This window comes from Lotus japonicus, chromosome 5, assembly GCF_012489685.1.
Source record: "Lotus japonicus ecotype B-129 chromosome 5, LjGifu_v1.2".
Lineage (NCBI taxonomy): Eukaryota > Viridiplantae > Streptophyta > Magnoliopsida > Fabales > Fabaceae > Lotus > Lotus japonicus.
Window position 1 is genome coordinate 60093515 of NC_080045.1, and position 25076 is coordinate 60118590.

Below are 25076 nucleotides of genomic sequence, written 5' to 3' on the forward strand. Positions count from 1 at the left end.
TGACAAAGTTGAATCTTCAGAAAGAAAAGGAAATTCTGGCAGAACCTATGACAAGCAGAAGAACACTGACAAAAGGAATATAGAGTGCTATAATTGTCACAAGAAGGGTCATTACTCTTATGAGTGCAAAGCTGCAAAGTCTAAGCAGAAGAAGCATAAGGAGAAGGAGGCTCATGTGGCAGAAGATGATTCTGATTCTGATTCTGATCAATTGATGCTCATGGCAACAGTGGCACAAGAAGACTCTCCTTCTTACCAAGTGATGCTCATGCCAACAATTGCAGATTCTGAGAATTCTCTCTCAGAATTATGGTATTTGGATACTGGATGTTCCAGCCATATGACCAGCCATAGAGAATGGCTTGTGAACTATGATTCGTCCAAAAAGAGCAAGGTTAAATTTGCCGATGATAGTTCCTTGAAGGTTGAAGGCAAGGGAGATGTGATAATTCAAAGAAAGGATGGAAAAACTGCTATGATTTCAGATGTGTTACATGTGCCAGACATGAAGTACAACTTGTTGAGCATTGGTCAGTTAATTGAGAAAGGTTTTTCTGCTGTCCTCAAGAATCGTTGATTTGACTTGTTTGATGCTAAAGACAGACATGTGCTGAGAAGCAAACTGACAAAGAATAAAACATTTCGAGTCAACATCAAAACTGTAGCAACACAGTGTATGGCAGCAGTTGAGTCAAGGGATGAATGTTGGCTATGGCACTCAAGGTATGGACATTTGAATTTCAATAGTTTACATCAGCTAGGAACTAAGGGAATGGTTTCTGGTTTACCTATTACATCTATGCCTGAGAAAGTGTGTGAAATATGTGTGGCTGGAAAACAAACTAGGAAGTCATTTCAGTCAGAATTAAACATGAGGGCTAATGATGTTCTTGAGGTAGTCCATTCTGATATATGTGGTCCATTTGAAACACAATCACTAGGAGGCAAAAGGTACTTCATCACATTTGTAGATGAATTCAGTAGAATGACCTGGATTTATGTGATAAAATTGAAGAGTGAAGCATTTGAGATATTTCTGGAATTTAAAGCTGCTGTTGAAAGAGAAAGCGGAAAATTGATAAAAGTACTCAGAACGGATGGTGGTGGTGAATACAATTCTACTGAGTTTGAGTCTTACTGTAATAAGTGTGGAATTAGACATGAAGTCACAGCTCCTTACACTCCACAACACAATGGCCTAGCTGAAAGAAGGAATAGGACAATCCTTGATATGGCCAGAAGCATGATTAAAGAGAAGGGTCTACCTCAGAAGTTTTGGGGAGAAGCTGTTTCTACTTTAGTATACATACTGAATAGATGCCCTACAAAGAAGCTTGCTGGAAAGGTTCCTATGGAAGCATGGACTGGTAGGAAACCAACTGTTAGCCATTTTAAAGTGTTTGGTTCCTTGTGTTTAAGACATGTCCCAGATCAGAAAAGGACAAAGTTGCAAGATAAGAGTGAAGCCATGGTGTTTATTGGATATCACCCTACTGGAGCATACAAATTATATGATCCATCTAGAAGCAAAGTACTGATAAGTAGAGATGTGCTTGTGCTGGAAAATGAGCATTGGGACTGGAAAGGAAAGGCAACCAACTTGAAACAATTTCCATCAGAATTGTTTGAAGAAACAGTTTCAGATGTTGGAACTTCTAGTGATGTTCAATCTCAAAGATCACAGAGGGTGAGGAATATACCTGCAAGGTTTGGTGATTATGAGATGAACAAGGATGATCAAGTGACTGATGAAGGTGATTTGATTCAAAAAGGTGACTTGACACATTGTGCACTAATGGTGGGGTCTGAACCTCTAGATGCTACTGAGGCATTGAAGCATACTGTGTGGAAAGATGCTATGGTTGAAGAACTAAGATCCATTGAGAGGAATCAGACCTGGAAGCTTGTTGATCTACCTCCAGGAAAGCACCAGATTGGTGTTAAGTGGGTTTTTAAGAGAAAACTCAATCCAGATGGATCAATTGCCAAGCATAAAGCAAGGCTTGTAGCAAAGGGATTCTTGCAGAAACCTGGCATAGATTTCACAGAAGTATTTGCACCAGTCGCAAGGGTTGAAACAATCAGATTAGTTGTGGCAGTTGCATGCTTTAGAGGGTGGCCAATGTTTCAGCTTGATGTTAAATCGGCCTTCTTGCATGGACCTTTGGAGGAAGAAGTATATGTGAGCCAACCACCTGGCTTTGTGAAGAAAGGCAAGGAGAGCATGGTTTTTCAGCTGCAGAAAGCCTTATATGGCTTGAAACAAGCTCCTAGAGCTTGGAATAAGAGAATTGACTCTTACATGTTTCAGTTGAAATTTTTAAAGTGTACTGTTGAACATGGGGTGTATGTCAAGGAATCTCCTGAAGGTGGCTTAGTCATGGTGTGCTTATATGTAGATGACTTGTTAGTCACAGGTTCCAACTTGGCAGAAATTGAGAAATTTAAAAGGAAACTAGAATCTGAGTTTGAAATGACAGATCTAGGACACTTGAGCTATTTTCTTGGCATGGAATTCACAGAAACTGCAGCTGGCCTGGTTATGCATCAGAAGAAATATGTGAAAGAAATCTTGAGGAAATTCAATATGTCAACTAGCAATCTTGTCTCTAGTCCAATTGAAGTTAATGTGAAGCTGAAGAAAGAGGAAGACAGTGAATCTGCAGATGGAACTTTGTTCAAACAGATAGTTGGTTCTTTGAGGTATCTATGCAATACCAGACCTGACATTTGTTATAGTGTTGGAGTGGTTAGTAGATACATGTGTAATCCTAAGAAGGTTCACATGCTTGCTGCCAAGAGAATCTTGAGGTACTTACAAGGTACTATGGATTATGGTTTACTGTTTCCATTTGGGAAAAGTAATGTGAAAACTGAAATGGTGTTGACTGGCTATGCTGATTCAGATTATTCTGGTGATTTGGATGATAGAAAGAGTACATCGGGGTATTTGTTTTTGCTCAATGGAGCTCCTATCTCATGGTGTTCCAAAAAGCAGCCTGTTATAGCGTTATCTTCATGTGAGGCAGAATATATTTCTGGCTCTTTTGCAGCATGTCAGGCTTTGTGGTTGGAAGAACTCTTGAAGGAGATGAAGATAACTATTCAGACACCTTTGAAGTTGCTGATAGATAACATTTCAGCAATAAGTTTGGCTCAGAATCCTGTCTCACATGGCAGAAGTAAACATATAGAAGTGAGGTTTCATTTCCTCAGAGAATTGGTGAACAAGGAGCAATTGAAGCTGGTTTATTGTTCCACAGAGTTGCAGCTAGCAGATGCCTTCACAAAAGCCTTGAAGGCTGATAGACTTGATAGCTTAAAAAGGAAGATGGGTGTTGTATCCCTTAAGTACTTGGCTTAGGGGTGTGTGTTGAATGTTACTGTGTAATCCAAGTATTAGTGAGTTAACTAGAGTGAGGTTAACTATGGTTAATAGGTTGAGTTAGCACTTACCTTAGTTAGTAAGTAGCTTTTATATTCTGTTGTGATTGTTAAGCCTATATAAAAGGCATGTATCATTCTGTTTTGAATAATGAGAATATTCTAATTCATTCTCAACTCTATCTCTTCTTACTGTTACTGTTTTCTTGTTCTTTGAATTCCAACACTTATATAATAATTTATAATTTAAATATAAAGTACTTTTGAAATAGTAATATTCTTAATTTAGTTAACGTTTATTTCTTAATTTAGTTAACGTTTATTGTTAATTATCACGTGTCACAACTAAGTGAAAACCAATTGGTTAGGTGCATTATTTTATTTAAAATATAGGCTATCTTCAAGACAATAAAATAGGCTAATTAAGCAATTCTCATCCTTGCATTTGATCTTTTGGTATTTCTTTTTACAAATACCTTTGTACTTCTTTTTATCAGTTACCATCTTCTCAAAAAGCAGCAAACAGAGAGACATTCAAGACTACCCTCATGACTAAATCTAAAATTGGGATTAAATTCTTTCCTAATTTTATTTTTTGGACTAAAGTCATAGGGTCAGAGCTTCCAGACAAGGATATTCTTATCGGTCGAGACATTCACGTCCAGTGCCAAAAGCTTAAAATTCTCTCAAATGGAATCAAGTACAAAAGAGACTTTAAGCCATTTTATTTATTTTAAAATATAGACTCATTCATGAAAATGTAAAGAAATTAAATTTAATAGAATGATCAATTTTTAAATGTATTTTTTATTCAAATATAAATCTGATACATTTTTTCTTATCATATCATGTCCTTATCATGTGTACCTCAAACACAGTATATGATAAGAGTCTATCCTGCTTTTATCATATCATGTTGCTATCATGTTCACATATCATATCTTATCATATCATATCCTGAGCACCAAACGGATCCTAAAGGATACATAACTAAGGCTTTCATCATTTAATAAAACAAAAAAACTAAGGCTCTGTTCGAATGTCCGATGCATTTTTTAGTTTTATATTTTAAAATTAAAATTAGTTTTCAGTTTTAAAAAACAGTCAACATTGAAAGTCAATAATTAACAGTTTTGTAAGTTCACGATAGTGGGTAGTAGATACGACAAGTTAATAGACGGGTAGGTTAGAAATGGTGTTAGAGGTCGATGTTACCTAATGGTAGTAACAGTAGTGGAGACAACATTGGTATTAGAGGGTGGTGGTACGTAGAGGAGGAGGTGGCGATGGTGGCAGCGGTGCAGGGTGGTGGTTGTGGAGGTGGTAGTGCAGGTGGTGGCACCAACATCGTGATGGTGGTGGTGGCGACGATGGAGATAGTGGTAGTGGATGTTACTGAATGGTGAAGACAATGGTGGTAGTGGTGAAAAAAAAAATCCCAGCAACATTGAGAAGGAAAAAAAAATCTGAAGTATTGAAAAAAAAAAGAATTTTTCACATTATCTTATGTACTTTACTGTTATTTTAAAATATATTCTATATAAGTATTATTTTTCAAACACTCAAAATTATTTTGTTTTTGCAAATAATCAACTCATACATGTTTTAAAATTTTAAACAGAAATGGATTTTATATATTAATTTAGTTATTTATAAAAAAACATTATCAACTAAATTAACTGTCCCATGAAACACAATATATATTTACTTTCCTCTCTTCCCTCCTTATCTGATCAGGGTGTTGCTGACAGATGACAATGGCCACGCAATCTTATCTTGTGAATCTGAACTCCTTCCATGCGGGAACCAGAGGTAAGCATGCAGTGAATGCCCAATTCCCTTTTCTATCTTCATTTCACTCTTTTTACTTCTTTCCATTTTGTAGGATGGAAACCTTCGCCTACCAAGTTTGGCTTTGGTGTCTGGGTGAGTAACTAAACTTGGCACACTCGTTTGAGGTTTATGTCTTATTTGTTGCTTTTGTTTCAATTCATGTTCATTCTTGCTTTCTATGTAGAATAATGTCTTAATGATGCATGTGTTGAAGAAAGAGGGACTTGCAATGTGTGAAAGAGCTTTATTTGGAACTCTTACATATTCTCCACTTAGTTTGCTTAAACCTTTGTTTACTTGGACCATTAACACTATCCATACGCTCACAGACACACACAAAATGCAGCAATTGGGGTTTAAGTGTGAATTTATTTTCAGCTATTGGGTAGTTTCTTAGGATTTGGATTCAGATAGTTGAAAAATGTTTGATCCACCCATTGTCACTCCTAATTGAAGGTCACAGTGATTTCTAGGCTACCAGTTATGTTTAATGGCTTAATGCCAGTGTGTTCAAGATTTCAATGATTCCTTTTATCATTTCCCTTGTACTTTCTTAGGACAAGGTTGTCTTCTTGGCATCTTTTCAGAATTTGGGAGCTCATTTTGAGCTAATTATCTTGACATCTAATTTTGCTGTACTTTCTACATTTCCTTCATCTTGTAGTGGTTGTTAACTCATCTTTGATTGACTTCTATGCTTATTTCAAATGCTGACATATTGATTAGTGCTTCTACAGTTCTACTATTGACACAATTTTATTATCTCCATAATGTTTGTTTATATTGGATTTGCATGGTTTCCCCTGTGTTTTTGCTTCTACATTTGCTTAACTCATTCCTATTTTCTTAATAACAGTTTCCATTAAGTTCAACCAAGTGATGTCCTCTGAAGCATTGGTATCTCAGCCTAACTTTTTGATTTAAAAATGTTGCAGAGAAGCTCAAAGTATCCTGCTAAAACAAATCTCCATAGAAGTTCTCCAGTCATGCATTGTTGCTCATGTTACACACAAGTTGGAGCTTCTGCAGACATAACAACATTCTCAATATTGGATGCTGTTGCTACACAAAATTCTCTTTATTCAGATGTAGACTTGAATACTCTCAAGCTTAGTGTACCAGAAACTTTACACGCCGCCTCCACAGATTTCATGTCAGGGTTGGTTCTTGCTGATATTGATCCAGCTACTGCAAAACTAGCTATTGGGTTTCTAGGTCCCTTCCTCTCAGTGTTTGGTTTTCTCTTTATCATAAGAATCGTCATGTCCTGGTACCCGAAACTCCCTGTGGGAAAGTTTCCATATGTAATAGCTTATGCTCCCACTGAGCCTCTTCTCATTCCTACCCGGAAAGTGATTCCTCCTCTTGCTGGTGTGGATGTTACTCCTGTGGTGTGGTTTGGATTGCTCAGTTTTCTTAACGAAATATTAGTTGGTCCTCAAGGACTACTAGTTCTCCTTTCCCAAAAAGTCAATTAGCTAGTTACATTTTTGGAATCTGTAAATGACATAATTCTCAATCCAATCTTCTTGTTGGATTCATAGATATGCTGCAGATATCTTAAAACTAACATCTAACACACTGCATACGTATTAATTTACATGCACACCTTGTGGTTCTATCAAGTAGGTTGGAGATTTTTAGTTGAAAAATTCAGCTTTCATGACTCGTACCTATAAATAATCAATTTGATTTTTGAAAATATTTTATAGATTTAGAAATTTATATTAGGGAGGGGGGGGGGGTCCTATAGATAGCATCTTTTTCCTCAAAGGTATAATAAGGTTTATTGATGTTTAAGTTATCTTCAAACAACGTAATCTTAATCACAAGGTTTATAGAGTTTAGATTTCATTCTCCAAATTTAACTTGCCCAACTCAGAGCACATTTGGAAAACATAGACAATTCCGTAGAATTAATTCTATTGGGTTAAAATCAATTCTACCAGTTGAAATGATGTTTGGGAATTGGGTGTAACACTAAAGCGGGATCAATTTTATATAATCAATTCCACTTGTCACAACAAACAGTTGCTTCAATTAAACATAATCAATTCTGAAATTTTACAACTGAACTTCATAACATTACCATACATAAATCACATCATTTTAACTCACTTTTACCCTACCAATTTAGTAGAATCAGAATCGAAACTCCCAACGTTTATCCAAACACAGGCGTGGCCTTAACAACAGAACGCAGCTTCATGTATATGGATATAGCTCAAATAACAAGGAAAAGATGCTCAGCACACACCAGGAAAGTCAAGTTAACAACAAAATTTTCATCACCAAAATTATTGTTGTACAAAATCTCCCTTCTAAAGGGTTATACACGCTCATGTGGAGCTCCTCACCTCAGCATCAAATGTTTGGAAAGTAATAAGAAAATAAATTACAAAGTGCTAGTGCTCAAAAGAATTTCGATATTCTGAACCTAATCTACAGCAAATGCTAATATACAAGCTGAGCTGACAGGCTTGGTTTCGGTCAAACCATCTTCTGGAAGCTGAGTTGGGAAAATGGACTACCTTGCCTAAAAAATAAGTAGCTGCATTATTTTTTTTAACTGTTCTGATGTGTTCCTGTCAGTTATGAAGGCTGCATATGATCTTGTCGAAGAGACTTCTGGAGCTGAATGACCTGTTGTTGCTGCTCTGGTGGCAAGGAACTCAATTGCTCTGGTGTTAGATTCAACACTTGTTGCAGTAAAACAGACTCCACATCAGGTGGAAGCTGGGGCTGAGCAAATAAAACAAGAATAATGATTTTACAAATCTGGAATCACTGGCTACATTGATAAAAAAAGATAGAGTTCGTTGTGGTAAAACTAATCAAAACAATATCATGTGAAACATTAAAAGCAGGAATGTTGGAAATCAGACATTAAAGGTGTTTTCAGGCAAAAGAAAAAGTTGTATTTTAACCAAAATAAGCGTTGTACACTACCAATGCATAAAACCCCTCTCCTAATTTAGACTTTAGGTTATAAGTTATAACAGACAGTAATAACTAAGGCAGTTGGCCTGATTCCTTAAGTACAGGAAGGTAATTTTCCCAATCTCTAGTTCCACACCAACTAGATGGTCTTGACCCCCAAGGTATATACGAGCGATCTAAAGATGGTTCTGAATGGTGTCAATCAAGTAATCAACTATGTCAGAAAATGCTCGAAAATACTGAATGAAGAGTCCTGGCTCATTGGCCATGTGTGCAAAGCATTAATGTATTCACTTGGCAGTGATATCTTATAAGGAGATAAAAAATCTATCTAGCATAATTGTAAGCTACATATGTCAATTATTTCACGCTTTACAGTTTAAACAACTACAGCATGCACACAATCTAAGGTCAATTTCAGTATTTATTTAAGAAACATGCAACATTAGGCAATGCTGAGGTGTATTCCTGACATCCTTTCTATAAAGTTAGAATAGCTTTTTAGCAACCAAATGAAACGCTATTCAGTATAAGAACCTAAAAATGGATGACGCTGCCATAATTTCGACTTCTAAATTCAAACAAACAAACCAATGATAAATCATCGAATAAACTCATTCAGAAAATTGCTCGCTGTCACTTGTCACCTATGAATCGCCAAGTTAAACATACCTGAGAAGATTGCGGCTCAGGGTACCGCACTTCTGCTTTAGAGGCTGTAGGTGCAGGTAATGAGCTACTTCCAAGAACATGGGAAGATCCAATGGTGACAGGCAAGTCTTTAATCCCCGCAGGAAGAGAAGGGATCCTTCCCTTATCTGATCTCATGAATTTTGATGGGTGAGTGAAAGATTCTGAAAAATCCTGAACCATGTTTGTTTTCTCTACTCCAGTATTTGAATATGCACTGCTACTCGTGGAAGGGCCAGGCTGTTTTAATAAATGATGTTAGATACTTTATTTTAAAGATATACATGTTTTTGGTAGAAAAAGATATATATGTTAAAGAAATAGAAATTGTGTCCAGCTCAGCACTGGCAAAACTTGAAGAGAAAATCAGCTTCTACACATAGCAAATTATACTCGAGCAAAATTTTCTTGAAATTTCAATTTAAGGTAAATAATGTAGAAGATGTAGAGACATCAAAGGTGCTCCATGGTTCTCTCCTTCATAAAACAACTATCTTTTTACAATCCTAGAATATAAAAAACGATGGGGGAACAGAGACACTTTCAGATTTTTCACTTTTGAATCCAAAATCATTCCACCTACACCCAACAACACCTTAGGGATTGTTAAAAACTGAAAATATTCAGTTTATAGGAAGGAGCTCTTTGCTCCTTATTTCTGTTTTCACCTTTCTAACGAAGAGAGTGTTTAACAAACAGCCTATAAAAATTTTAGGAATTATCATGACAGTTTGGATAGTGTACTTTATAAGTTCATGGACAGCTGCACCATATAGGAATTATCATGACAATTTTGTAAAGATACTCACATCAATGCAACATTCAAACACAAAAATACAAGAAATGTGTGGTACCTGAAAGCTTGTATCTGGACGAACCATTTGAATATTATGTGCCCCAGTTGAGCGTCCAACATGTACTGAATGTGGCAAAGAGCCTTGCATTTGCTGGTTCAAAGCAGTTGAACTTGTCGGTTGAATTGGAGGCCTAATAGGCAAACCGACCCCAGATGGGGGACGCACAGAAGGAAGTACCAAATTAGATTGCCCTGACATTGTTCCAATCTGTACAACTTGGTTGGTTGGATAATGTTGTAAGGGTATTCTAGGCTGCACAGGAGGCTTCGAATGAGCAGTTAATTGATTAGGGGCCAAAGGATTATGAGGCATGATGCTGACTTGGCCTTCTTCAACATAAGGTGTCAAACCAGATTGCATCTTATTCTGTCCATAAAGAGGTAGGCCAGACAGAGTTTGGAGCAATGCTGGCTGACCCCCAGGACCTTCATTCGCTAAAGACGGTGAGGTTTGATCTGAAACCATTCTAAGGTTTGGCATTTGTAACTGCAAAAATTATCATGAAAAGAAAGTTCAAAAGATAAAACTGATGGAGGCGGTTGTAGTATCTAGAAGGATACGTTTAAAGGAAAAAAGATATCAGTAGCCTGGTATAAATTTAATTTTTATTTGATATTACATAGACCTTAATAGATCAAAATTGTTTAAGGTTATTATCTCAGAAAGCTGCTACTTTAATCAGTTTAATATTTTCAGTCCCAAGGTATCTTAGTATTTTTATAATAGGCATTTTTACGGAAGTTGTTTCAGTTATTTGAACTTTATTTACTTTATTACTGGGTTGTTATTAAACCTGAGCCTCAGGTTTTGGAACAGCATCTTAAAGCAAATATTAAGTCCTCGTAAAAAAGATTTGGTATAAAAAATAAATGGAATGGACATCGAGCAAAAAGGTAGTGAAACAAACCACTTGGGGGGTCACCATTTGTAGCATTATCTGAGCCTGCAAATACAACAAATTATGAACATAGTGCTCAAAAAAAAAATTATCCACAGACCATGAATTTCTCTAGACATTGGTCCAATGAAACTAAATCATAAATTTGGATGAGACAAGCACAAAACACCTAGAGGCTATATTTCAAAAAAGTAACATATATTGTTTGTCAAATAGAACATGCCAACAAAATTTAACTTTGAATGAAAGAGAAACCAGAAATGTTTTGATTTATCAAAATGAAGAGACATAGAACAGCACCAATTTGAACGATTGAAAATGGCATCCCAAACAATAAACGTCTATTTTATGGAAAGAGAATTACGAGAGTGAGGAAAAGATCGTACAATTATTCATTTTTCATTTGCATATGAAAATGTCCCAAACCTCTGTAAGATTTTAAATTGTTCTCCACCATATAAATATCTTAATTCTATCATTCTTATCAAATTTGTTCATTCCTCATCACACAATTTGATATCAAGCATTTCGTCAGCATGAATGATAGGAACTCAAGGTTAGTTAGTTAGTTAGTTATACTTAGTGAGTTAGTTAGAATGTTATTGAGGCATGTAGCCTATAAATAACAGACATTAGAGAGTTAGTGGAATCTTGGTATTCATTTGGAATTTGGGTTTAGAGAGAGAAGTGGTTCTTTTTCTAGGGTTAGGGAGGGTGTTTGGCATCTCTCTCATGTATCTTCTCTAATTCCCAAATTGGGAATTAGGGTTCTTTTACAGAAACAGTTCTATCAATAAAATCAGGATTCTATCATTGGTATCAGAGCACCGATTCAGGTGCCTGGCCAAGAAGATCCCACAGCAAAACAACATCAAGAAGGAGATGGCTGCAGATTTCGGGAATTTTCTCTCATCAAGGGAAAAGAAGGAAATCATTGGCCTGTTGCGAGAGTTGCAGAAAGAATTCGCAGAGAGCAGAAAGGAACACGAGTCACTTAAAGAGCAGTTGAGAGATCTGAATGAGCGAAGGCAAAAGATGGAACAAGAAAGGCAAGAATCAGAGGCGGCAATCGAGGCTGAGCAAACGGCGGCAGCAGCGGCGTTGTTGAGGGGAAGTGAGACCGCAGCGGTGGCTGGGCAAGCTTCTGAAGCAGGAGAAGACTCAACCTCTGCGATTCAGAAAGCCAATCTTGGAACAGAGGGTGAATCGGAGACAACGGTGGAAGAAGAGAGAGACGCTACGGTGGATGAGCAAGCGTCTGAAACAGAGGGGGTTTTCATTTCTGAGATGAAGCAACTCAATCTTGAACTAGTGGAGGACAATCGAGTAACAGAGGAGGAGTGGCAAAAGAATTCAGGGTCTACATCAATGGCAGAGAAAACCCGCACCTTTGAAGCAGGGGCGTCGCCGGAGAATCTTGAGACCACGGCGGTGAGGGCGATTCAGGGGGAATCAAAGGTTGAAGCACCGCAGAAACCAGAGCCTGAGGCGGAGGAGAAAGAACGAGTTGCGGCAGAGACAGAGCAAGAACGTGCGTTGAGCGTAGAACGAGTATCGTCGACGGTGGCGATTGAGCGATTTTCGCCGAAGCTGTCGCACCAGGGTGGTTGGGATTTCATTAGTGAATCATCAAATCTTGGTTTTTCGTTGATGGTGATGGGCTCGTTCCAATGGCTGCCACCGACACCATCTGATAACGCAGTCCGATTGCTGCATGAGGGAGGGTCATCAGAGTGGAGCAGAAGACTCGTGTCAGGGTTGTTGGGTCCATATCCTTGTAGGTCGCCGGAGGAGAAACAACCACCGCCGGAACCGCCGGATTTATCGGTTGCTCATGCAAAGTTTGCAGATTTAGTAATGACCACAGAGGTGATGATGAGAGTAACCCCGCAAGCCATGGAAACGAAGACAGCAAGCGTTCAGGTAAAGTTACAGCGAAAACCATTTGATTCAACTCTGGATGAGGTGGAAACAGAGATAGTAGCCAATTGGGGGCAAGCAAAGCAAGCTGTTCCAGTAAGAAGAAGCATGCATGTGAGGGACTGCTTCAGGGATACTTGGAACAAGGTGACAAGGCCAGCAGTAATTGGGTACCAGCTGGAACTTTTTCTTCACAGAATGGGCCATACCCATTTCACTAATGGAAAAAATTGGGCCCTAGAGAAGGATAGAGCTGGTCTGATCAAGAGAAGCAGAGTTTTTATGGAAAACAAGGTTGTTCGTATGGGTTGGGTCAACTTATCATACTTTGGGCTAAAACCCAATTTACCCATTGATATGAGACAACAAGAAGCCAGCAAACAAGAGTCACAAGTAATTTTCCAAGTGCTGTGGGAAAGTGACTCAGGTGATTTTCAAGTTTTAGTTGAGATTGTGGAGTTAACTACTGATGTTGGCAATGAAGAAGAGCAGTGGGATCCAGTGGGAATCTGCTGGAATTTCTGCATTATGCCTCTTAGCAGAATGTGTTTTGGGCAACCAAGGAAGGTGTTCAACCACTCATACATGTCAGAGGCTATTTTCTTCATACTATGGGATCCAGGTGGAAGTGGTATTTTCCATTTAGCCAATTACATGATGCAGCCGGGAACAACACCCATTTCAAAGGGTCAAAGTGAATTTTGCAAATGTTCTGCTATGGAGATTTGGGAGACTTCCAGGCTTCAGTTGAATCTTTGGAGTTGACTACAAATGAGAGCATTGAAGAGGAGCAATGGGATCTTGGTGGCAGCTGTAATAGACAACATTGGAACTGTGGAATATTTTTTCTTTTTTGTAGTTGCATTTGGTCCTTCACCTTGAGGACAAGGTGAATTTTCAGGGGGGGGAGTATTGATAGGAACTCAAGGTTAGTTAGTTAGTTAGTTATACTTAGTGAGTTAGTTAGAATGTTATTGAGGCATGTAGCCTATAAATAACAGACATTAGAGAGTTAGTGGTATCTTGGTATTCATTTGGAATTTGGGTTTAGAGAGAGAAGTGGTTCTCTTTCTAGGGTTAGGGAGGGTGTTTGGCATCTCTCTCATGTATCTTCTCTGATTCCCAAATTGGGAATTAGGGTTCTTTTACAGAAACAGTTCTATCAATAAAATCAGGGTTCTATCAATGAACAGCTACCATAAAGGACATCTATGTCATAGACTCATAGCTCAAGTAAATCGAGACAAGTTGGTCATTAAAGAATGTTGTGCTTGCATAAATGAAGAAAGGAATTATATGGGAGAAAATTTCATACCTGAAAAAGTGCCTTGGGCAACTGTGGCCTCGAAAGCAACAGCTGGCGAGCCAGATCATTGTTTTGTGTAGCCATTCCCTGCCATCATAACAAGAACATATAAGTCAAGAAAGGAGAAATTTATCTATGAAGTTGAAATTAGCTTACCCAATAGTTACCTTGAGCTCAGAGATAACCTCAATCAATTGAAACCTGGACATTTTGGCCAGATGCAAAGTTAAAGGATCATGTGCCAATGCTGACTGACTCTGCAAACTATTTTGGTTAGAATGGATGCCAGACTGAGGACCACCTAGAGCTGCTGTCATGGCAGTTGCTGCTGATATGGCAATATGAAGACCAATAGGTTGATGCTGAACAGCTTCCCCATGAACAACTGGAATGCCTGCTTGTTTCTGAGTGTCTTCAATACATAAAGGAGAAAATGAAAACACAAGAACTATAAATCATGCAGAGATTATATCCATGAAATAATTTGTAATAACATATAATAATAGAGATCACAAAGAACCAACCAACATTTGCTGTCATTCCAGGCCCACCACGACCCTGCAGTAAAAGGGGAAAAAAAACATTTTAATCCAAGACTAAAATGACACTTAACACATCACTTCTAATATGACCCACACAAATGAGAAAAAAATGGGTTGGAGAAGGGAACAGCAACGACAAATGTCTACGTTGTCCTGAATGCCTTTGACATTAATTTTGGAATTAATAATGACTTTTAAAGTATTCACTTACTTTAGTGTTTCCATAAGATTAAAGGCTTTAATGCTTCGCAAATTTGAGTAATTGTGGGTAGCTTAATTTATTTGGTAAAAAGTGTAATATTTGAATACGTTGATAATTATTTCCCTTTTAGCCCCACATTAGAGGGCGAACCTCGGCGCAATGGTAAGGTTGTTGTCATGTGACTTTGCAGTCACAAGTTCAAGCCATGAAATCAGTCTCTTGCAAAAATGCAAGGTAAGACTGCATTGATCAAATGCAAGGTAAGACTGCATTAGATCCACAAAGTGAGTTTGGCCCCTTCCTGGACCTCGCACATAGCGGGAGCTTTATAGGCTATAGCACCAGGTTTGCCCTTTTAGTCCAACATTGATCAAATATGATGGCTTATAAAAACAACTCTAACTGAAAATAATAAGCACAAATGAAACAACACATGTCCCAATATATATGACCTTCAGGCACATATGGTTCTATGAATAGTTAGGAACTGAGCTAATTTTCGGGTGATGCCCAGAACTTTTTTTAAAGAAAATATAGACAACATTTAGGAAAAGTATCGCTAGTTCAAGAAATTCCAACAGTTTACCTGTTCTCTATTTCTATCATTCCCTTTATCATTTTCAGCAAAATCAACACGCAACTGCCGCCCATTAATTTCATAACCCTGAAGATTTCGACGAGCACTTAAAGCTGTCTCTTCATCCTTATACTCACAGAACCCATAGCCTTTCGGTTTCCCGGTTTCTCGGTCAATAACTAATCTGTGAATAAAAACAAATCGACATACTTCAACCAAATAAACCACAGGCAGACAGGCAAAAGAGAATTCCAAGAAATTTCAGTAAAAATCCTCACAAAGTCACAATGAAACTTATCCACTAGTACATCAAAAACAAATCATGCAAGTTTCAGTGAGTATAAAGCTACTTCTAGTTTTTTTTTTTGGTATAAACATCCAGTACTCGGTCACCCCTTGGATGCCACCAGATTCAGGATTTAGTCACAGTTAAGATTCATCATCATCCCTCCCCCCAGAGTGTATTGTGTGGGGATTGAACCCGAGAGCAATTCCCACACACTCAGCCTGTGTTGCCAACTGAGCTACCCCTCTTGGATCAAGCTACTTCTAGTTTGATATATTGTCTCTAGAACCAGTTCCACTAATTGCAGAGTAGACTAAATCATAAATTGCTGCAAAAAAGTTATTAAAATCTAGTAAACAAGAGCTTAAATTTGTTACCTGAATGATACTACAGGACCAACCTCCTGGCAGATTTCAATAAGCTGTTCCTCTGTGGCATCATACGGTATATTCCCAACTACAGCAGAATCACCAAAATTGCCACAACCCCATCAACCAAAGGTCATAAATTTCACAAATTTCAATATCAAGAACATCATTCAAGATGGAAATATCAAATCTTTTTATTGAAAAAAGGAAGTGAGGGCAATAAAGACTTCGTTTTTGTGTTTTTTCATCGGAATTTTCGATTCCTATTGATACCCAATGACCCAAAAGCTATGAATAAATCACGAGCGAGAAGAAAAGAGGGAGAGGGAGAGAGAGATACCGAAAACGCAACGATGCTGGGACTGAGAGGAAGCCATGAAATCAACAGCAGAAGAAGAAGGTGAAGCTCTGCTGCTCCATCTTCTTCCTCCTCACCACCATTACTTGTTCACCAGAGCTCTGCGTTTCGATCTTCTATGAGTGCGAGGGTTTTTTTTTTTTTTTTTTGTAATATATTTGATTTGATTTGATTTGATTTCAGATGCACTTTTTTTTTATTTATGTGAAAAATAGCAATAGTATGATAGAAGTCAACAAAAAATATATATTGACTATTATGATAATAGTGAAATCTAAATTAACAAAATCATTATATTATTGCTAAACTCTCATTTTCCCCTAATTTACTTGAAACTATTCCCATCCTTGATATTAGTCCATAGTGAAGAATTAAGTTGAAGATCATAAAATCATTTGACAAGTATAATTGATTAGATGATTATTTTATCGGTATTGAAAGGAGTTGATAATATAAATTATAGACAATTTAAATTTTTATTTTCATACAATTTTAAACCTAATTTATTTTTATCACTTTTTTTTAGTACGTCGGAAAGATAAATTACGTCCTATAGGGATCCATGGACGTTCATCTTCCCAACTCATATGTTACTCAACTCTTACCATTTTAACTATCATTCAGGGGTAATTTTTTTATCACTTCTTTATAAATGAAGGCGATTAACTAAAAGTCGAGAAAAGTATGAGAAATATTAAAATAAAAAACCATAGGTTCGTCCTATAAATAATGGAGGCACTATATGCTAAGAAATGAAGCAAACAAAGATAATTTAAAAAAAAAATCATAGTATGGCCTCACATACTAAACTCATGTTTAGCTAAGAAGTAAGAAATCAACAATTAAATTATTATCTTGAAAAATATGGCTCCATATAACCCTGTCTTCGATAGAGATAATGCAGCGAATGTGATGTATAAGATTCGAGACTTTTTGCACCTTCAATCCAACAATCGGGTGGCACAAACCGAATCTGCTTCAATCGCTATCATATAAAGACCTCTATTTTAACAATATGCGCGCGCATACCTAATAAAATACCCCCAAGTTCATGTTGTAGTGTAGAGTAAGTTCGCAATCCTTTAGAAAAATGCAAAAGCAAGAAGAAATGCTCTAAAGTTATTTCTCACTATTGCTCCACAAGTAGTTATATTCAAAAGAGTTATGATTCATTCACACATCCGCTCCATTTCCACTCAAATTTCTTTCAGTCACTCCTATTCACATGCAACTCAATTATAAATGTTGGTCTTTTATACAAATTATAAATGTTGGTATTAATTTTAAGGATTAATACATTTTTAATTCCCCACATATACACTCTCATCTAAAATCATCTTTGTATATTATTCTCTTGTAACAAAAAAAAATCATCCTTGTATTTTTTTATACTAGTATTTGATCACGCGTTATGCACAGATGAAATAAGAGTACTTTGTCGACATACATCGGACTTTTCATATTTCTTCTCTCATTTTTCTTTTTTAATCAAGTATATATTATCTATTTAAGTTTTTTTTTCTAATCTAGTTACATTCTAATCCTTTATTTTTTTTATAATTTATTATGCTTTGAATCAATACACCAAAATCATTTCAATCTTCCACATGTATATACGAAAACATAAAATACAAAAATTTTGAGTTAATTTTCAAATCAATCATTTAAAATTATTGCATATTAATTTTTTGATGGCATATTTGAAATTATTTTGAATGTAAGATTAATTATTTTTTTATTTTGTTATATAAAAAATAAAACATCTTAATGGTAGAAAAGTCACAATTGACTTTTTTTTTGTTGCATCCGCCAGGGATTGAACCCTAGACCTCTCCCTCCCAACTCATATGTCTGCAGCTCTTACGACTTGAGCTATTGTTCGGGAACACAATTGACTTTTATATCTTATTCAAATATCAATAAAAAATTATTAAATATCAAATTAATACGGTAATTATTTTAAAAAAAGTCACATTTGACTTTTGTTAATTATTATAATGTCATTAATAACTATTAAATGCAATATTAATACATAAATTATTTTTGAAAATATGAAATTATTTAATATTTAAATTATTAAAAATCAAAAATATAAATATGACATCATGTACCTACTAATTATAATATGCTTGTTCTGTCAAAAAAAAAATTTATAATATGCCTGAGAAATCTTACAAAGAAAGACATAGAATTAGATTTAGAGGTGACAGTTATGGAAGTTGTCACTTTTTGATTTCAAATTATGAATCTGATAAGATATGATAAGATAAGATATGATTATTCATCCCAAACAATTTTATTTTGTTAACTAATCCTTGTTATATTATTTCCCCACGCACGCACGCTCGCTCGCTAATCAGGTTATTTTATCCACCAATCAAATCAAGCGACTGTTACATTAGGGTTTGCCTCTCCAACTGCAACTGCGTGACAATCAATCAATCCACCGATCAAACCCTAGTTGCTTCGGAAACGGTAACCCTAATTCTCGTGCCTCTGTGTGTCAAAGATTTTGTTTCTTTTTCACTCTTTACTAGGTTTTTCTTTCATGTTATGAAATTTGATTTTGTTTTCTCCTCTCCACTGCAGATTATTGACTCTTTTTCTCAACTTTTGACCAACAATGGCTTCGAGATTTTGGACTCAGGTCTTTGATTTCACACACATTGTTAATAATTTCTATTACTCTCTCTATATGTGATTGAAGAATATTTTGTTATTAATTTTGTTGTTGTTGTTTCTGAATTACAGGGTGGTAGTGATTCCGAGGAGGAGGAGAGTGATCGCGATGAGGAGGTTGAAACTGTGGCGGTTGAATCCGCCGGTCAAGATGTTAGTAACAGTAACAAGTATTATGCGGAGAATGAGGGTAACAGTGATGACTCTGATGATGATCAAAAGCGCGTTGTCAGGTCGGCCAAAGATAAGCGTTTTGAGGAGATGGCGGCCACTGTCGACCAGATGAAGAATGCTGTCAAAATTAATGACTGGGTGAGTCTGCAAGAGAGCTTTGACAAGATTAACAAGCAGCTTGAGAAGGTCATGCGTGTCACCGGGTCTGACAAGGCTCCCAGGATTTACATCAAGGCTCTTGTGATGCTGGAGGATTTCTTGGCTGAGGCTTTGGCGAATAAGGATGCCAAGAAGAAGATGAGTAGTAGCAATGCCAAAGCCTTGAACGCTATGAAGCAGAAGTTGAAGAAGAATAATAAGCAGTATGAGGAACTGATTACCAAGTGCAGGGAGAATCCCGAGATTGACGAGGAAAAAGAGGAAGAGGAGTCGGATGAAGAGTATGAAACTGATGATGAGATTATCGACCCCGAGCAGCTTAAGAAGCAGCCCGTGCATTCGGATTCGGAAGCCTCTCAATATGAGGATGATAAGCAAGATGATGGAGAAGGACCTTGGGACCAAAAGCTTAGCAAGAGAGACAGGCTTATGGATAGACAGTTCATGAAAGACCCTAGCGAGATCACCTGGGACACTGTTAACAAGAAGTTCAAAGAGGTTGTGGCGGCTAGAGGCAAGAAGGGTACCGGAAGGTTTGAACAGGTTGAGCAGCTCACCTTCTTGACTAAAGTTGCTAAAACACCTGCACAGAAGCTGGAAATTCTTTTCAGTGTGGTCTCTGCTCAGTTTGATGTTAAGCCAGGCCTCAATGGGCATATGCCCATAAATGTGTGGAAGAAATGTGTACAGAATATGCTGATCATTCTGGATGTTCTAGTGCAGTACCCAAACATAAAGGTTGATGATTCAGTGGAACCAGATGAGAATGAAACTATGAAAGGGTCTGACTATGATGGATCTATTCGAGTTTGGGGTAACTTAGTTGCCTTCTTAGAAAAAATAGATGCTGAGTTTTTCAAGAGCCTGCAATGCATAGATCCTCACACACGTGAGTATGTTGAGAGACTTAGGGATGAGCCTGTGTTTTCGGTTCTTGCTCAGAATGTCCAGGAATATCTTGAAATGACTGGCGACTTTAAAGCTGCTTCTAAGGTAGCCTTGAGGAGGGTTGAACTCATCTACTACAAACCACAAGAGGTTTATGATGCCATGAGAAAATTGGCTGAGCTGACAGAAGATGGAGATAATGGAGGGGAGGAGTCAAAAGGTTTTGAGGAAACAAGAATTCCTACTGCATTTGTTGCTACTCCAGAGCTTGTGGCCCGAAAACCCACATTCCCTGAGGATAGTAGGACTCTGATGGATGCATTAGTCTCACTGATATACAGATATGGAGAGGAGCGCACCAAAGCACGTGCAATGCTTTGTGATATATATCACCATGCTCTTCGTGATGAGTTCTCAATAGCCCGTGATCTACTGCTTATGAGTCACTTGCAAGATAACGTTCAGCATATGGACATCTCTACACAGATACTTTTTAACAGAGCTATGTCACAATTAGGTCTCTGTGCTTTTCGTGTTGGACTGATTTCTGAAGCACATGGTTGCTTGTCTGAACTTTATTCTGGTGGAAGGGTGAAAGAGTTGCTTGCACAAGGCGTGTCACAAAGTCGTTATCATGAGAAGACCCCCGAACAGGTACTATTCCCACCCCCACCCCCACCCCCCAAAAAAAAGTTTTTCTTAGCATATATGATGTCTAAATGAAAAGTCACCAAGATCTCCTGTCTGTCTGTCTGTTACTCACCCTGGCCCCTCATTGCTAGGTGTCAGTTAAGGCACTTCTGCTGCTAGGCATTTAGCGTTATTTGCATTTCCTAGGTGAACATCTCTGTTTCATATGATAATGCATTGCATTTGACAATAAAATGATATTAGTCTAGTCTATATGATAATAGCTTACGTGCAGTGGCGGATCCAGGACCCCGAGTCAGGGGGTTCAAATTTTTCAAATAAGCACATCGATAAAAATAAATTAAAAATAACTGTAATATGTTAATACATCAACATAACATACCAATACCATAATCATAATTAACTTCAACATAAAGTGGTTGCAGGGACGGAGGCAGAAATTTCTAAAGGGGGACTAAGATCTAAATGAATATGATTTGTGAAAATAATTCAATTCTCATCAAATAAAGAATGTGCCAAAAAAAAACATAGATATTTTAGTGATAACAAAAAATAGTTTGAGTGCAAGAGATATTTTATATAAAAATAAGAATTATAAGATCATTAACAATTTTTCTTGGCAAACAAAACCAACAACTATATTTGATCATTAACAATTTGAATCTGTTCTGCTAGATTATACTGCAATCTCATTCATAGCTGAGCATATTTGTTCAAATATCCATCAATGATTTACACTAAGACTTTTAGGAAAGGAAAGCATTGTGTAACCAAGTTTTGGATGTATTAATGAATTCAAATGCTGAGTTTAGACCCTCCTTGGGTTTGAAACGTTTCCTGTTAAGGCTAGCCACGCCGTGGCGAAGTTTGTATGCTCTTCTATAACTCTTCAAAACCTTCTTCATCTCCTTCATCTTGTAACATTTGAAATTCTCTTCTCCATGTTTCCATCTGTTCATCAAAATGTCTTAGTTGTTCTGCAACAAACAGTATATTATTGTAGTTTCTTGCAGTAAAATCTCTACCAAAACTCTCTGCAACTCCTTCACATTTTATCATTTCAACCCGAAAGCCTTTACTCATGAACAATTTATCCAGCCATTGCTGTGTAATGGCATTGATCTCTATGTCACTCTCAGCTAACCAGGCAGGCAACTCTTCCACAAAAAAAGATCCCTTCATTGTCCAGAAAGCTATATTTCACTGGTGCCTTTCATCAAACAATTGGTGTGCCCAATTTCATTATGCCCCTTTTCTGCCAATGTCAAACATAATGAAGAGAATGATAACCTTAGCTGCAACATTATGATAATTAAAGGATATAACAAGTGGGAAGAAAACATGAATAAAAAGAGAAAACTCATTCAGGCATTTTGTCATACAGTTTACAGACACCAAAATTTCAATGATGATATGAAGAAAGAAACCTATCATTCTTACCCATCCCCCTCCCTCACTTTCTTACCCAAAAGTTGCTCGCCACTCATTTTATGCCTCTAAATCCCAATCAATTTGAACACTATCAATCTAATTTCTAAACCATTCAAACGATTGAAAAGAACATTGCACAAAACACAACTGTAAACCCATTACCTTGACTCCTTGAGTGCAGATTCCCAACACTGGCAACGCAGAGCACTAAGAGTGGCCTTCTCGTGAGATACAGAGATTGAGAGGCGCGCGGCGGTGGTGGCGTGGCGTGGTGGTGGACTGGTGGCCGGTGGTGCGCCGTGCTCGACTGCTCATGCGTGTGCTTGTTGACGGCCAGACCTACACACCTAGTGAGAGAAAGACTGGGTGAGGGGCATGAGTCTGTGAGTGTGTGAGAGAGGTGTAAGTGGGGTCATGGGTGCAAATTGAAATTCTCAGGGGGTTCAAAAAAGAAACAATACAAGGGGGTAAGTAGAAATTTTTCTTTTTTCAGGGGGTTCAACTGAACCCCCTCACTGCTATGTGGGTCCGCCCCTGCTTACGTGCACTATAATCAACAAGAATAAGTAAACCCTTTACCTAATAGAAAATGGTGTAATGTGAAGAACCATTATGATCGTTTGTTAAGAGGAATTGGGCTAGCATTTGTTTGATCCATTCCCTTTGAGATGCCAATGCTCTGCTGCTCAGGACATGGGGTGGAATTTTTTCCCTCCAGTTACTCACAGATGCTAGTATAATTTTTTTAATAGTCCAGAGTTATTAGTTATCTATTTATTGATTTAGTCTTCTAAATTCAGTTTTGAGGAAACTCCTAATATTTTAATAAGGTTGTGAGATATCAGAAGCTATCAATTTTGAAGGGAATTGAGGGAGATGCTCATGAACAGGGAACCTAATAGCTATACCATTTCTAATTTTTAGCTTGACTCTGTTGAATCAAGCTATCACCAACTAGAGAAATGTGGTTGATTCCCTTGCAAAACAGTCATTTATTGCCAGTGTTCTCATGCATCTGTGTTACAGTCATCATTTTAAATGTAGAACTATTTAAACTTTCTCTAGCTGTTGTTGCCTTCAGTGTGTTCCATTTAGTACTTGAATTTTTTTAAGGGGGGAAAATACATCATTTGAATAGCATTCTATTTAGGCTTTTTTTTCTCTGGGGGGGCAACTGCCCCATTTCAGTTTCATCAGTACCTTATACTTTGGTGATGATATGCCTTGCTAATTTAGCATGATTTCTCTATAATTATCAGTATTTGTAAACTTGTAACCATGTTACTGTGACATTGATGTCTTCCATAGCTTGTATGATAAATGATTTGCAACTGTAAGTTATTTTAACATTTTTATATTACATGTTTCCTTCTCAGTCAATTTTAAAGAATTCCTTTTGAATTGTGAGAATCACATTTGACGTCACAGCTAACTCTTTTTAATCCTCTTTCAGGAAAGGTTGGAAAGAAGACGTCAAATGCCATATCATATGCATATAAATCTTGAGCTTCTGGAGGCAGTTCATCTTATATCTGCTATGCTGCTAGAAGTTCCCAATATAGCAGCCAATGTTCATGATGCAAAGCGCAGGGTCATCAGTAAGACATTTCGTCGCTTGCTTGAGGTCAATGATAAACAAACATTTGTTGGTCCACCTGAGAATGTAAGAGATCACGTTATGGCTGCCACAAGGGTTCTTAGTAAAGGAGACTTCCTCAAGGCTTTTGAAATTATAGTGTCTCTTGATGTATGGAAATTTGTGAAAAACCGGGACACCGTGCTCGAAATGCTGAAGGACAAAATCAAGGAGGAGGCACTTAGGACATATTTGTTTACCTTTGCCTCATCGTATGATTCTTTGAGTGTGGACCAACTCACAAAACTTTTTGATCTCTCTGTTCCTAGAATTCATAGCATTGTCAGTAAGATGATGAGCAATGAGGAGCTTCATGCAAGCTGGAACCAGCCAACTCGGTGTATTGTTTTCCAAAACGTTGAGCACTCTAGGCTGCAGGCGTTGACATTCCAATTGGTAGAGAAGTTATCTATCCTTGCAGAGAGTAATGAAAGAGCTGCAGAGGCAAGGATTGGTGGTGGTGGATTGGATCTGCCTCAGAGGCGGAGAGATGGCCAGGACTATGCTGCTGCTGCAGCTGGTGGTGGCGGTGGAACAGCAGGTGGTAGGTGGCAAGATTTGTCCCTTTCTCAGCCAAGGCAAGGTGGTGGACGCACAGGATATGGTAGTGGTGGTGGAAGGCCAATGGCATTCAGTCAGGCAGCTGGTAGTGGCTATTCTAGGGATCGAACGGGACGGGGAACTGGCGGTGGCTATCAGAGTGCATATAGCGGCGGTTCAGGGAGGGCTCATCATGGGGGTTCAACATTGAGGGGGCACCAGGGCGATGTATCTACTCGCATGGTTAGCCTTAAGGGAGTTCGTGCTTAAAGAATTTTATTTGAGAAAACTCGTAGTTTAAGCTTTCAATTTTGTACCGTTTTATTTGTCAGGTACTTCATCTGAAGTTGCAATGATATTGTTATGGGGGGTTTTTCCCTTATTTTGCTATGTTTTGTCTTTCTTAGGATTGAACTTTAAGGAGTTAAATTTATGTATGGATTTAATTCTTTTCTTGTTGATTTTTGATTTGACAGTTATATCTTTGGAATATGTCCTTTATGTCATCTTTCTGCTTGGATTGTGTATATTGAGCAATGGGGTAACACTGTTTAGATAATTTTTATTAAAAAAATTAGGTGCAGTCCTTGAACTTGAAAAGGCCAATCCATTAATAATCCACAATAAAGCAGCATTTGCGAGCTTCAAGCTTAGCCATTCAATAAAGGCCCCAATCTATGTTAATTGCTAATCTATGTTAATTGCTTTGTTATTTGCGTATGTAATTTCCTTAATTGAATCGGATTCTCAGTTAGCC

At 37.5% G+C, this 25076-nt stretch overlaps 3 protein-coding genes across 3 annotated transcripts; 2 read left to right on the plus strand and 1 right to left on the minus strand.

Annotated features, from left to right (window-relative positions):
- Positions 1 to 5058: 5058 nt before the first annotated feature.
- Positions 5059 to 6760, plus strand: LOC130718181 (protein COFACTOR ASSEMBLY OF COMPLEX C SUBUNIT B CCB3, chloroplastic). The gene is made up of 3 exons (XM_057568696.1): positions 5059 to 5196; positions 5270 to 5310; positions 6153 to 6760. Exons 1-3 carry the CDS (start codon positions 5136 to 5138, stop codon positions 6693 to 6695), a joined length of 645 nt encoding a protein of 214 aa, XP_057424679.1. The 5' UTR covers positions 5059 to 5135; the 3' UTR covers positions 6696 to 6760.
- A 722-nt stretch (positions 6761 to 7482) lies between these two features.
- On the minus strand, positions 7483 to 16330 carry LOC130717337 (cleavage stimulating factor 64). The gene is made up of 10 exons (XM_057567538.1): positions 16144 to 16330; positions 15813 to 15891; positions 15159 to 15333; positions 14353 to 14386; positions 13996 to 14240; positions 13838 to 13915; positions 10612 to 10647; positions 9702 to 10190; positions 8830 to 9087; positions 7483 to 7959 (listed from the first exon to the last, which is right to left on the minus strand). The coding sequence occupies exons 1-10, from the start codon at positions 16178 to 16180 to the stop codon at positions 7810 to 7812; spliced, it is 1581 nt and encodes a 526-aa protein (XP_057423521.1). The 5' UTR covers positions 16181 to 16330; the 3' UTR covers positions 7483 to 7809.
- Positions 16331 to 18494: 2164 nt separating this feature from the next.
- LOC130718214 (eukaryotic translation initiation factor 3 subunit C-like) lies at positions 18495 to 24825 on the plus strand. Its single transcript, XM_057568736.1, has 4 exons — positions 18495 to 18636; positions 18751 to 18808; positions 18913 to 20715; positions 23597 to 24825. Exons 2-4 carry the CDS (start codon positions 18785 to 18787, stop codon positions 24587 to 24589), a joined length of 2820 nt encoding a protein of 939 aa, XP_057424719.1. The 5' UTR covers positions 18495 to 18636; positions 18751 to 18784; the 3' UTR covers positions 24590 to 24825.
- The last annotated feature ends 251 nt before the right edge of the window (positions 24826 to 25076 follow it).